At 54.1% G+C, this 12,013-nt stretch overlaps 1 protein-coding gene across 1 annotated transcript; it reads right to left on the reverse strand.

Moving 5' to 3' along the window:
- Positions 1-1,181: 1,181 nt before the first annotated feature.
- ARTN (artemin) lies at positions 1,182-8,818 on the reverse strand. The gene is made up of 5 exons (XM_063137084.1): positions 8,458-8,818; positions 8,121-8,339; positions 4,252-4,346; positions 3,423-3,603; positions 1,182-3,037 (listed from the first exon to the last, which is right to left on the reverse strand). The coding sequence occupies exons 1-5, from the start codon at positions 8,816-8,818 to the stop codon at positions 2,643-2,645; spliced, it is 1,251 nt and encodes a 416-aa protein (XP_062993154.1). The 3' UTR covers positions 1,182-2,642.
- Positions 8,819-12,013: the final 3,195 nt, after the last annotated feature.

A 12,013-nucleotide genomic window follows, 5' to 3' on the forward strand; every position in this document is an offset into this window, starting at 1 on the left:
ATGAAGAGGAAATTTCACCAGGTTCCCCATATATACAAATGACACCTGCTGAGATTTCCTTTTCAACACAACTGTTAAAAATACAGGAGCCCTGTCCTCCTTTTCATATGGTCACCCTACCCAGTGGGTTTCCATGGCTGAGTGGAGCCTAGAATCCAGATCTCCCGACTCCCAGTCCAACACTTTAGCCACTACACTGCACTGAATGAATGGAAATATTGACTTTTAAGCAGCAACCCCATGACCAAAGCAGCAACATGGAGATGGCTCCATCATGGTTCACTTGAAGGCAGGCGAACTCTCTTACCATCTGTTCCCTGAGCTGTTTCTCCTTTAGTTCCAAGAAGGGAAGCCATTTTAAATCTAGATGTACCTCTGGAAAAAGGGAGGCACATCCATTAATTTTTTCAATTATTATGAATGTGTGTGTGAAAGGGAAAGATAACTTTTGCATAATGGTTGACCATTGGCATTTACCATCTGCCAGGTAAGGAAAAAAATAGTCTTAGATTGTTCTGACCAGTGTTAGAGATGTTGCTTGTGGCAGGCAGAGCATGTTTATTGAACTATGGTGGACTGGTGAAAATAAAAAAAATTAAACAGTACAGCTGGGTGGTTAATAGAGTCTAAATTGGGTCCAATATTTATTTTTTCCTCTTGTATGATGAACAAACTTATTTCTCAAAAAGTCTTTTCCTTTTGAGTAATGTGTTAATAGCTGCCAGCTTAACCCCAGACTGGAAAAGGAAAAGAGCACAGTCTACAGCAGAGGTGAGAGATGTGTGTCCCACCCGGTGTTGGTGGACTGCAGCTCCCATCAGATTTAGCCATGGCAAAGGATGCTGGGAGCTACAGCCCAACAATATTTGGAGCATCCCTGATCTATAGAAACTGGGCTCCACAAAACTGGGTTGCTGTTAAAAGTGCATAAAGTAACATATTCGAAGCATTTCAGAGAAGGGAAAACTTTCCAGAGCTTCTTTTCATCGTATTGGGTAACCATTCGTAATACTTCACCAGTATTGGATATCCCAAACAAGCCTCTGACTCACACTTGCTGCAGGAACTGTATTCTTGAACTGAGTTTGCTGGCATCCTTTTTGTTACTGTTTTCTTCCCTCCCCCACAGATCTACACATCGAGCCAATTTTGCGCTGCCTTAACAGGCTTTATTGCTACAGGAAGTTGCTGCTGTACAAAAATAGAGTTTATCCAAATGCAAATAAAGGGTAGCGAATATAAAACCAGAAGAGGAAATGATTTCGCTCAGGCCCAGTGGGGCAAAGGGAACAGGAACTGCTGGTCCCAGGCCAGGGCATCACATCAGCATCCGCTTTAAATGGTACACCAGGCCCAGCTCTCAGCATCATAAATAAATGCCACTGAAGTGGGGGAAGTGGGGGGGCAAACAAATAAATAAATAAGTTAGAGAATAAATAACTTTTGTTCAGAAAGTGTCACTTCAAGGGCAGGGAGGTCTCTACCCTGCTGATACCAAGTGATGGTTGAGCCAGGACTCTGGGAATGGTTTGGGCCTTTGCTGCTTGCAGTGCCAGCCTGAGAAGTGATGTCGCTGAAGCGTTAGGGAATGTCACAAACTCAGGTGTTAACACCATCGCTGGATTTCTAGGGAAAGCCCCTTCTCCAGCTGCAGATGCCTTGACTGTGTTGTGGAAATGGAGGCTTCATCAGCTGTGCCACTTTGGGCCAGGTGTCCAAGAAAGGAGAGATGAACCCCATATGGGGCAGTCTCATCTCCAGCTACCCCCATGGCTGCCACTCAGCCATGATTGTTCAGATCCCAGCCTCTACTTGCCAAGGGCCTGTTCTCACCAGGAGACATTCACAAAACAGGTTGAAGATTCTAAGAACGAAGACCATCCCAAAACAAATCCAGGAGGAAGTCCTCAACAAGTGTGCGGACTATCCTAGCACACGATCAATGGTGGTAACAACCATGGACCTCCAGGCCACAGAGAAGGTGTAGAGTAACTACTACAGGCTGGCCTTGAAGCTCCTATTAAGTGTTGCAAAACTCTCATGCTCAGCTACGTCTGCTCCTTGGTGGGGATGGACCATATTGCTAGGGCCAAGAGAGGTTGTGGGCCTGAAAAAAGGGGGGGGAAGGAAACACGAGACTTGCAACTGATGGGGCAAGCAGCCTACTTCTTTCAACTGCCTGAAAAAGGATTTGTGTTAAGGAGGGGCACTTAAGGAGCTACCCATTAGCACCACAGGTCTCTTGGCTACATCCCTACCCATCATCTGACTCAGAAGGTGAGCAAATTCACAACCCTGTTGACAGGCTAATCCCTGAAGGAGAAAGATCCACCCAGAGTGCTGCCATCAAGGTCTGGCCAGCCTTGGCCTCGCCATCTTGTTGCTGTCTGAAGAGGATCCTCTGCAAAGGTGTCCCACAAGTATCCTGATGCAGGGCCAGGCACTTTAGAGCCAGGAATGCCACGTTCCCCTCCTGCTTGTGGTTCACTCGCTTGTGCTTCCTGGCCTGGGAAGCACCATCACGGGCTGCGTCTCTCCTCGTCTCATGAGCCACAGACTGGGCCAGCTTTTGGCATGGCTGCCATGTGAGCAAGGACACCAGTCATCTCACGGATGCGGTAAGCTCCAAGCAGACAGTGCCGTCAGCCCACGCAGCCACACTGTGATGCTGAGATTTGGCTCGCTGTCTGCCAGGCATTGTTTACGTCCATGAAGGAGAAGGTTTCGTATCGGGTGGGGCGGCAGCAGGGGCGGTCGTGAGGCCTCGGCACCATGGCGTGCTGCTCCAGCAGGCGGCTCAAGCTCAGGTCATAGTTTGTGCGGCTTTGTTGGCAGGAGCCACTGCAGTACCTGAACCTCACAAACTCGTCTGAGTCGTAGCCCAGCCCCAGCTCCCGCACCTTCACCGTGAGGCTGTGCAGGCGGCAGTCGCTGCGGGGGCCCCGCCCAGACTTCCGGGATCCTTTCTTGGGCTTTGGGGAGCGCTCAGCCCGGAGCAGCTGCGAGGCGCTCAGTCCTTGTCCGGTCACGTTTTGCCCTAAAGGAACCAGAGGGGGTGGGGTGAGTCAGCAGCAGGGGGTTCCCCAGCCCTGCCTCCCAAGGAGAGGAGGAGGCCCCGGGGAAAGCATTAGGCCCTCTGCAATGGGCAACGGAGCCACAGAGTTTGGATGGGTGACGCAGCCAACTCCTCAGCCCCCTCCTGCCTAGCCACAAGGTCTGTCTCCACACGCTCCCTGAGTGGGCTGCCTGCTCCCAGGGAATGGGTGAAGTTAATTAAACAGAAGCAAAGCATCAAACCAGAGCGCACAAGGAAGCATTGTGTGAACTTGAAGAAAGAGCCTTGGGCTGAGGATCCAAGTGGAGTTCAGCCCCGCCTCCTCCCAGCCCCCTTCCCTTTCCCTGGGGACACACCGGGTTCCTACCATTCCAGTGTCTCCGTGATGGCGCTTCCCTGCCACTTTTCTCCACGGGGGCAGGACTGGCAGTGCCCATGCTTCCAGAGGCTGCTCCCAAGGTCTGGTTACGATGCCAGGTCTCTTGGCTTGCCATAACTGCCCCAGCAAACAGTGATAGCAGGATGAGCGTACCCCACAATCCCAGCTCCTAGGAAAGAGAGGACGGCTCATTCCAGTCAGCGTGCTCATAGAGGCTGGGACACAGAGAAGGGAGGAAGGGGCCCTCTTGGAAAGGAGGATGGCGCAAGGGGGAGAGTCTCAGGGCCACTTAGCAGATGGCAAGTTTCTTACATGGACACCCCTTCTGCGTTGGAAAACGTGTACTGGACACATGTAGATTGTCACGGGCAAAGATGAGAATGTGGTTTGTCTTATGTATGCCCAGTGAGAAGCTACAGCCATATACACATTGATGGTGCTATATAAATAATAATAATAATAATAATAATAATAATAATAATAATAATAATAATATAATAAAACAGACAAACGTGGGTTTACCACACATGAGCAGTGTACAAGTGAGGTGTAAACCACACACACCTGGCTCTTGCCATGTGTCCCTCTGAGGCATGGCTCCCAGAAGGGGAGAGGCTAGGCAAACAGAGGGAAGCAAAGAACCAGGCCCATGTCCTGCAGGCCAAAGGCAAGTGATGTACGAAGAAAGCAGCCACCCCACCGCTCAGACATTGGAGAGGGATGGGATCCTCTCTGAGACGAGGGCCTCCCCCGCTGTCTGTTGCTTCCCTAGCTACGGTTCCCAGGCCAAGAACACTCCCTGGCGAGGCTAACTCACCCTGTATTGTACTTGTCGGACGGGCAAACTTCTGTAGACAGAGGGTGGTCTGTCTGATCTGTGCCTTGGCCCCTCCACTCTCCACTCCATCCTACCTGCAACACAAAGACACCATTCAAGAACTGGAGCCCACGGTCATGATTGCAGAGCCTCGTTTCTACTCCTACAACCTACTGGGGCAGTCACCACCCTGGCTCAGCTCTATGCCACTGAGCATGGCACCCTGCGTGACAACAGTGTGGTGTAGTGGCTGAAGTGTTGGACTGGGAGTCAGGAGATCCGGGTTCTAGTCCCCACTTGGCCATGGAAACCCACTGGGTGACTTTGGGCCAGTCACAGACTCTCAGCCCAACCCTCCTCACAGGGTTGTTGTTGTGAGGATAAAGTGGAGAGGAGGATGATTATGTATGCCGCCTTAGGTTCCTTGCAGGAAAAAAGGTGGGATATAAATGCAAGAATAAATAAATATAAAATAAATAAATAAACATTCTCTGGGGAAATAAGTCAATCCAACTAAATAAAAGCAGCCCAGGAGGCCCTTGCAGGATACAATTCTTCTTGGCCTGATCATTTTGTATTGGGGGGGGGGGGGTCTGGGATGAGCCCATCTAATGGTCACTCCCTGGGATAGTCTGTAACAGGAAGGGGGCTGGAATAAGGATCATTCCCATGGCCCTGCCCCAATAATGTCTCTGGCTGTCAATAAAAATGTAAAACGAACAGTTTCCTTGACATCAGCGAAGCACATCAACATCCACAATAAGCTTTCTTGTAACAGAGAAGAGCCCTGTAACACCATGTACTGAACTGTTCCAATTGCATCCACAGAGGGGTTTCAATGGAGTGGCTGGGCACCCTCCCCTTACTGGGAGAACAGGGCTTCATGACCAACTCCAGTCCTAAGAGGATCCAGTTTGAAGAGCAATAATCGCTGAAGACTGGCGCACACTCCCGGTGGCACACACACAGAGGGTTTTTAAGGGCTTGCAACCATTTATGAGCATGAGGGCATCTACACGGGGCTGTAAGTCCAGCTACTATGAGTGGGATGGTCTCAGCAACCTCTCCTTTTTTACAGGCAGTTCTGTTTCTTGTCTCCACTTTCCCATTTCATATTTTAGATTGTAAGTTCCTTGGGATAGGGACCTGTCCTCTTGCCCTCTGTGAAGTGCATGCACACTGGCAGTGCAAATGTTGTGCCAATCCAAGAGCTCTGAGACAGATCCCTGCTTCATAACTGAGCACTCAACCCACCCCTGCCCCACAAATATCTTCAGCTGTCAGAGCTCATTGGCAACTCTTTCTACTCACCCACTAGACACACATGCACATCTCTTTCTATCCTTCTGCATTTGCATTAACTGTTTCTATTTACAAGCTGCCTAGGAAAGAGGTCATCTCACAGTTAGATGGGGAGTGAAGCAGCAGAAGTCTGGGGGCACATGGAGCAGTTCCCCAGAATACTAGAGACACACAGAACATTATCTTAAGTGCTCTGAGTGCTTCTAGAACAAAGGCTGTAAAGCCTTAAAGTTGCCAGCATCTTCCAGATCTTGGTTTACTTTTAGTCTTCCTTTCACCAGCACAAAACAGCCTCTGACTGGACAGGATTCATCTCCCTACACTGGGGAACATCAGGGGATCCTTGCTTGAGATAGCAGAGAGATGCACTTTCTCAGGCTGCCACAAGGTGGCAACACAGAATCAGAGATTTGCTGCTTCCTACATTGCCCACACACAGAGGAGAAACCTGTTACCCCATCCTAATGGCTGAGAAATCCTAGGCCAGTTTCTCCAGAATGGGACACAGAGGAATCTGAACTGATTCAGAGCAGCTACTAGGAGTGTCTTCACGTTTCTTTGACGATAGCTGTGAAAAAGACTCAGGCCTCTGAAACAAATGGGACACTGCTATCCTTAAGCTCCCTAGGATGCCCATGTCTGTTGTGGGGTCTGAACAGTGACCATGTAGGGAAAGGAACATCTGAGGATCAACCTGTGGAACATGAACTGCTGTATCCCCCTTCTTCCAGCCCAACTGGGTTCCTGCGTCCAGACACATCCCAGTGGATGCTACTGAACTTCAGAATTCAGACCTCTATTTATGGTCATTATTGGCCATCCAGGCCAATAATATAGAGAGCACTGCAGAGTCCCCAACCATACAGAAACCAAGGCCCAGTTGCTTCCATATCTTGCAAGCAAACTCAGACTAATAACCATGCCGACAGCACAACTTCTGGGAGTCCTTAGCTTCCAGCAACAACTCTGGAGGCTTCAGACAAACACATATTTCTCTTTTCCCAAAACCTTTTGGTGGAAAAGCTATGCCTCACCATGGTGATTATGCAAATACCATTTGGTCATGGTTTGACTCACATGCATTAGTGCAAGTATCAGAGACCTGGATCTGAACTGGGATCCCCACACAAGAGTAGGGAGGGGACACTGCTTCCGTTCCCAATCCCAGGTAAATCCAAGGGGGCCCAGAGCATGTTCCCTCAAATGGATGTGTAGGCCCATCCATGGAAATGTTCGCTACAAATTGAATTTAATGGCTGGATCTGAAGGACCTAGGGGGCAGTGGGAGAGAATCTCCCCTCCCCTCTCTGGTGCCTTGGGCTGTCATAACAAGCTGAAGTGGTGACTCTAAGGCAATCCATTGCAAGGCTGCAGGAATTTTTGAAGGCAGCTGGTTTGAAGACTGATGTTTACTTTCCAAAACAAGGAGATGTTGACAGCAAAGCCTCCCTCTGAGCTGGTGAGCAACCAATACATGCCTCCACCACCCTGAACATCCTGCTCACCTTGTAAAACATCCCATGCCTATGCTAACTCGGACCCCTAGTGGCTAGAGACACAGGCCAATCCCTCCATTTCGGAGAGTCTGGCCACCCAGCCACTGGTGGTGCAGCCCCCCCCCCTCCTGCTGCCATGCCTAAGTGGTACACAAAGAACACAGCTCAAATCCCACCAACAAGACTCAGTGAGCAAACAGGCTAAGATGGAAATTGCAACTTGATGCCACCTCCCCCCTGCACAGAGCTTGAGCAGGAGTGATCAGCCCAGGATCGACACCACTGCAGAAAGGCAGAGCGGGCCAGCTGATTCTCGTGAAGGTGGGAGTGGAAAACAGACTTGCGGTGCAATCCTACGCATGTTTACTCAGAAGTAGGTCCCACTGTGTTCAGAGATGCTGGCTTTCGGTAAGAATGTACAGAAGGGCAGCCTCAGAGGCTGAGGTGAAGAGGAGACTTATTCAGGTGTCAGGAACTGTGTGCAATCCCTAGGCGCTCTCCCCTGGGAACTTTGATGGAGCATGTCCTGGAAGTGCCTAGGATGCAGGAAAAATCAGAGGAAGTCCTGCCTGATAGGCCTGGGCTGAAAGCCCTACAGAGCTTGGAAGACGCCCAGGAAAAACTACTGGAGTGGGCCCAGAAGCAAAGACGTCCCTCCTCTCTGGACCTCCAGGAAAAGAGAAGATACCAGGACTCAAGCCAAGTTCCAGGGCCCTGTTTACACAGGAGCCTGCACGCCTCTTCACCCCCCACCCCGCTCCACGATCCTCCGCCTGGGCAATTTGGGCCGCCCACGAGGCAGACCTGGCCGCTGGGGTGAGGCTAGTTGCGGGGCCCCCGAGAGACCTGAGCCAGCTCCTAGACGACGAAATGGCTCCGAGGCTCGCGCCCCGAGAGTTAGCCCAGCATCGCCGCTGCCCTGCCTGCGCCGCGAGCTGCTCTTCGCAACCAGCCGCTCTGCCAGCCCCACGCGACCGTCGCCACTTGCAGCAGTTGCCCCGCGCTCTCCTCCTATCCCAGGTCAGGCAGGAGCGCCCCTTGCCCTGCCCTGCCCTGCCCAGCTCCACTCACCGTGCGCTCCGTCTCGGCTGCTGCGCGCGGCTCTCCGGGGACCATGCTCCGTGGATCCGGGCCGGGAAGCGCCTCCCTCTGCCCTGGGGTACCGGCCCTTCCAGGGCATCGAATCCGCTCCCTGCGCCGGAGATACGCGGTCACCGGGGGGCAGGTTAGAGCGGCGACGGGCAGACCCTCGCCGGGAATGGCCGCGGAGGTGCGCGAGGGGGCTCCGCTCTTCGAGATGGCCCCCGGATTACGCCCCCCAGACGGATCCCCGGACAGAAATCCATACACAGCCCCGCTTCCCGTGAGGGACCAACAGCCCGCTTGCCCGCTTCCCTACTCCGCTTACCTCCCGGCGGCGGCGGCGGCGGCGGCAGCTCTCCCGCAGCTCCTCCGCTCAGCCGGCCCCGGGGGCCATGGCCCGACCCCGCCGCCGGGATCGCTCCCCTGGGCGCCCGAGGCTCACGTCGTCCGCATGGCCAGCAGGTGCCCGGCGGGCTCAGCGCCCCCCTGCGGGGAAAGATCGCGTTAGAGCGCCGGGCGCCGGGCGGGCGGCCCCGATCCAGGGATCCCCAGCCGGGCCGGGCCGAACTCACCGCACACGGCGAGGGAAGGAGCCGAGGGGGCGCGCAGCCCGCGGGGCTCGGACCTGTGGCCGGCGCGGCTCCGGGGCAGGCGGCCTCTGGCAGCGAGAAAAGCACCGGCTCCATCGCCGCGCCTGGCAGAGTCTGGTGTCAAATTCCAGCCTTCGCCGTCACCTGATCCCCAAGGCTGGGCGGGGCTGGGACAGGCAGGCACATCCGCGGGGGGTGGGACCGCGCAACCCCCCCACCGCGGGCCCGCCCCCGTCCCCTGAGGCCAACCCGGGCAGACGCGGGCGCCGCCCACCCGACGACGACGACGCCGGTGTGCCCCGCGCCTCGGGCAGCCCGCTTTTCCCGCCCAGGAACCAGGGATGGTTCCAGAGACGTGGAGACCTCCTCTGGTGAAGTGCCTTCGGGGACCCGGCGTCCTCCTGGCCCCGCGGACCGCTTCGAATCCTCCCGAAGTCGCCGCGAAGAGAGACCCCCCACCACCACCACCACCAGTGGGCCGAGATGGCGGGCTGCGCGCACGTGGCCGGTGGGCAGGGAGGATGGGGTCCTTCGGGGCAGCGCCAGGATCGGAGAGAGAGTTGCCCCGGCTGCCCCTTGCTCACCTCTCCCTCGGTGGCGTAGCAGAGGATCGCGCCCCCTGGGAGAGCCGCACTAAAAAGAATGGCCAGAAGGCCCATTGGAAACTGTGGGTGCAATTGGAAGGCCAATAGGAAATACCGGGAGCTGCGAATGTCCCAGTGACCCGAATTGGGTTTCTTGGAGATAAATGCGAGCTGCAAATCAGCTACACGTAAAGTACGGAGCGGATCCTGAGAGGGAAGGGATAGAACACATTCACCGCATTGGCAGGGAGAAATGATGGGGCAGAGCAATGTCAGATCTCGGGAGACTGGAAGCTTGCCCCTCCCCCCCCCCGACTTCAATGGGCATCCTTGCTGTTGGTTTTAGTACACTTGACCAGGCAACTGGAAGGGAAATGCCAGTGGGCAGAGACAGATGTTCACCTGCCCTCTGTCTGGGCGGCATAGTGGTGGCAACGGCTGTTGCTCATTTGCTCAGACTGGGCAGCCCCATTCCTTGTAGCCCCACTGCCAAGAAAGAGGAGGCAGGCAAGGACTGCAAGTGGCAGCAGCTGCTCCGTGGCACCATTGCTTGCAGGGGAGGCACAGAACAGCCCTCTGCACCCCGCCTATCTGAGAGGGCCCAAACCTCCCAGGGACTCTTGCACCAGAGCAGGAGCTGGTCAGCAGTTGACACTCATGGGCTTTCTGGCAGTCTTGATGCCCCTACAGCTGCCCAGCCGTACTGACCCCTGGCACCAGTCTGGTCCACGGTGACTCAACCGTGGCTGTGGACACTCTGGGAAAGGTGCCAGGCTCACAATGCTGCTCTGCCCACCTCTGCTCTTGCCTGGCAGAGCTGCTCCTGTTCCTAGTTCCTGGTACTCTGGGGAGCCCGTGCAGAAGAGGGAGGGCCTGGGGGCTTGGAACATTCTGGGTTGCAGGGTACTGTGGTTTTCTGGAGAGCAGATTCCATGGGGGTAAGTCCAAGGTGCATCCCTGGAGTCAGGCAGGGCCAGTGTAGCGAGTGCCCCTCCTGGCCCCTCCCTGCAGCTCCCAAAACCACAAAGGGGGATTTAAAACAAGACAGCTGCAAAGGCCAAAGCAAAAGACAGCTGCACCAATGTTCTTCGTTCCCGACGTGTTTCGAGAGCCTTCTCTTTATTAGGGGCAACTGATTTCTCCCAGACTTTCAAATCATGCGTAGAACTCCTAACTCACTGATGGAAGCCAGGTGTACTAAGCAGGCTTTGGCGTTTTGGGAGAAATCAATTGCGCTTGACAAAACGTTGGTGCAGCTGTCTCTTGCTGTGTTGGGCACACGCAGCTCCCTCATTTCCTTTACTTTTTTTTCCTACCCAAGAGCCTGTTCTGTTTCTGTTCTTGTTGGGAGCCCAACACAATGGAAAGGAACCGCGCCAGTCTGAATTCTACCTTTGCCTTAGTTCTCTGTGATGAATACTCCCTCCCCCAGTGTTTTAGAAACCTGTGTCAAGTCAGGCTGTCTGTCCATCGAGCTCAATATTGATCACACTGATGCCCGGTGACTCTCCAGGATTTTAGGCTGAGCCTTTCCTGGGCTTCCCTGGAGATGGGGGGGGGAGGGGGGTTGGCCGGCACAGCAGGTGCTCTACCTCCCTCTCTGGCTCGGGGCTGCAGGGACAAGACTGGGGCTTTGCTGGAAATCACCACTGGAATTCCCCACACGTCCTGCGAACCCCCTCCCCATGCCAGGTGGATCGTAGATTAACTCCCACATAGGGTAGGCCATGCTAATCCGTTTGTGGGCACAGAGCCCGGTTCTTACCTCCACCCTTCTGTTCTTCTTTCGATGTCTGGTGAAGGACTGAGATGGCTGAGCAGACACCCCCCCCCTCGGGGCCCCAATGGCTTTTCCCTCAGGAGACCTTGGAAGAGGATGTGTCCCCCATGTCGTCCAGGCTCCCTGGGCACCAGGCAGCTCTCAAAGGCAGCAGCCTGCATCCAGTTCTCCCCTCCCCTCCCCTGGCCAGCCTGCTGCTGCTGTGCATAAGCCCCTTTGCTCTGTTTGTTGCTGGCGGCACTTGCCCTCAGCTGCTCTCTCTTGCCTCTAATTAGCTCTTCCAATGGAGTGAGCCAAATGGGGTGCTGCTCTTGGCACAGGATCCAAACTGGCATCGCTTGGTAAATTGCCAGCCCAATCTCTTTGGGCTTATATAAGAATTCTTTGCTCAGGAGAGGAACTGGATGCTCTTCTGTGGTTCCCGCTGCTGGGCTGCAAATGAGTGGGGGGGTGAGGTGATGCCTTTCCACCTGGCCCTCCCCCCCCTGCCCTCGGCCAGCTATATATAGGCCTAGCATTATTTACTCTTAACGCATAGGATCTTGCCCCTGAGCACATTTGCTTAAATCCTAGGATTATCCTGTACGACAGCTCCGTTTTGTTAAAAGTGTAGCCGCTCCTCCTTTGCTTACACTTGCCGTGAAGCTTGAGTATTATAGCTTCAAGTAAACCTCTGGTTAAAACAGCCCTGTTCGTGGCCATCTCCGCAGGATAACGCTATAGTGGTCAAGCCTCACTTTTAGACTCATCCAGGATGTCAATCTCAATGGAGTTCCAGGCTCTTCAGCAGTGAGAATGTGGAATCCTTCACTAAGTGTTGAGGGTGGTGGTAGGGAGCTGAACCTTTGTTTTCCCAGTGCCAGCACAAGGCATGTTCTTCTCCATGCATATCTGAAAAGTTACGCACAGGGACCAGGGCATCCTTAT

This window comes from Elgaria multicarinata, chromosome 1 (assembly GCF_023053635.1).
Source record: "Elgaria multicarinata webbii isolate HBS135686 ecotype San Diego chromosome 1, rElgMul1.1.pri, whole genome shotgun sequence".
NCBI lineage: Eukaryota > Metazoa > Chordata > Lepidosauria > Squamata > Anguidae > Elgaria > Elgaria multicarinata.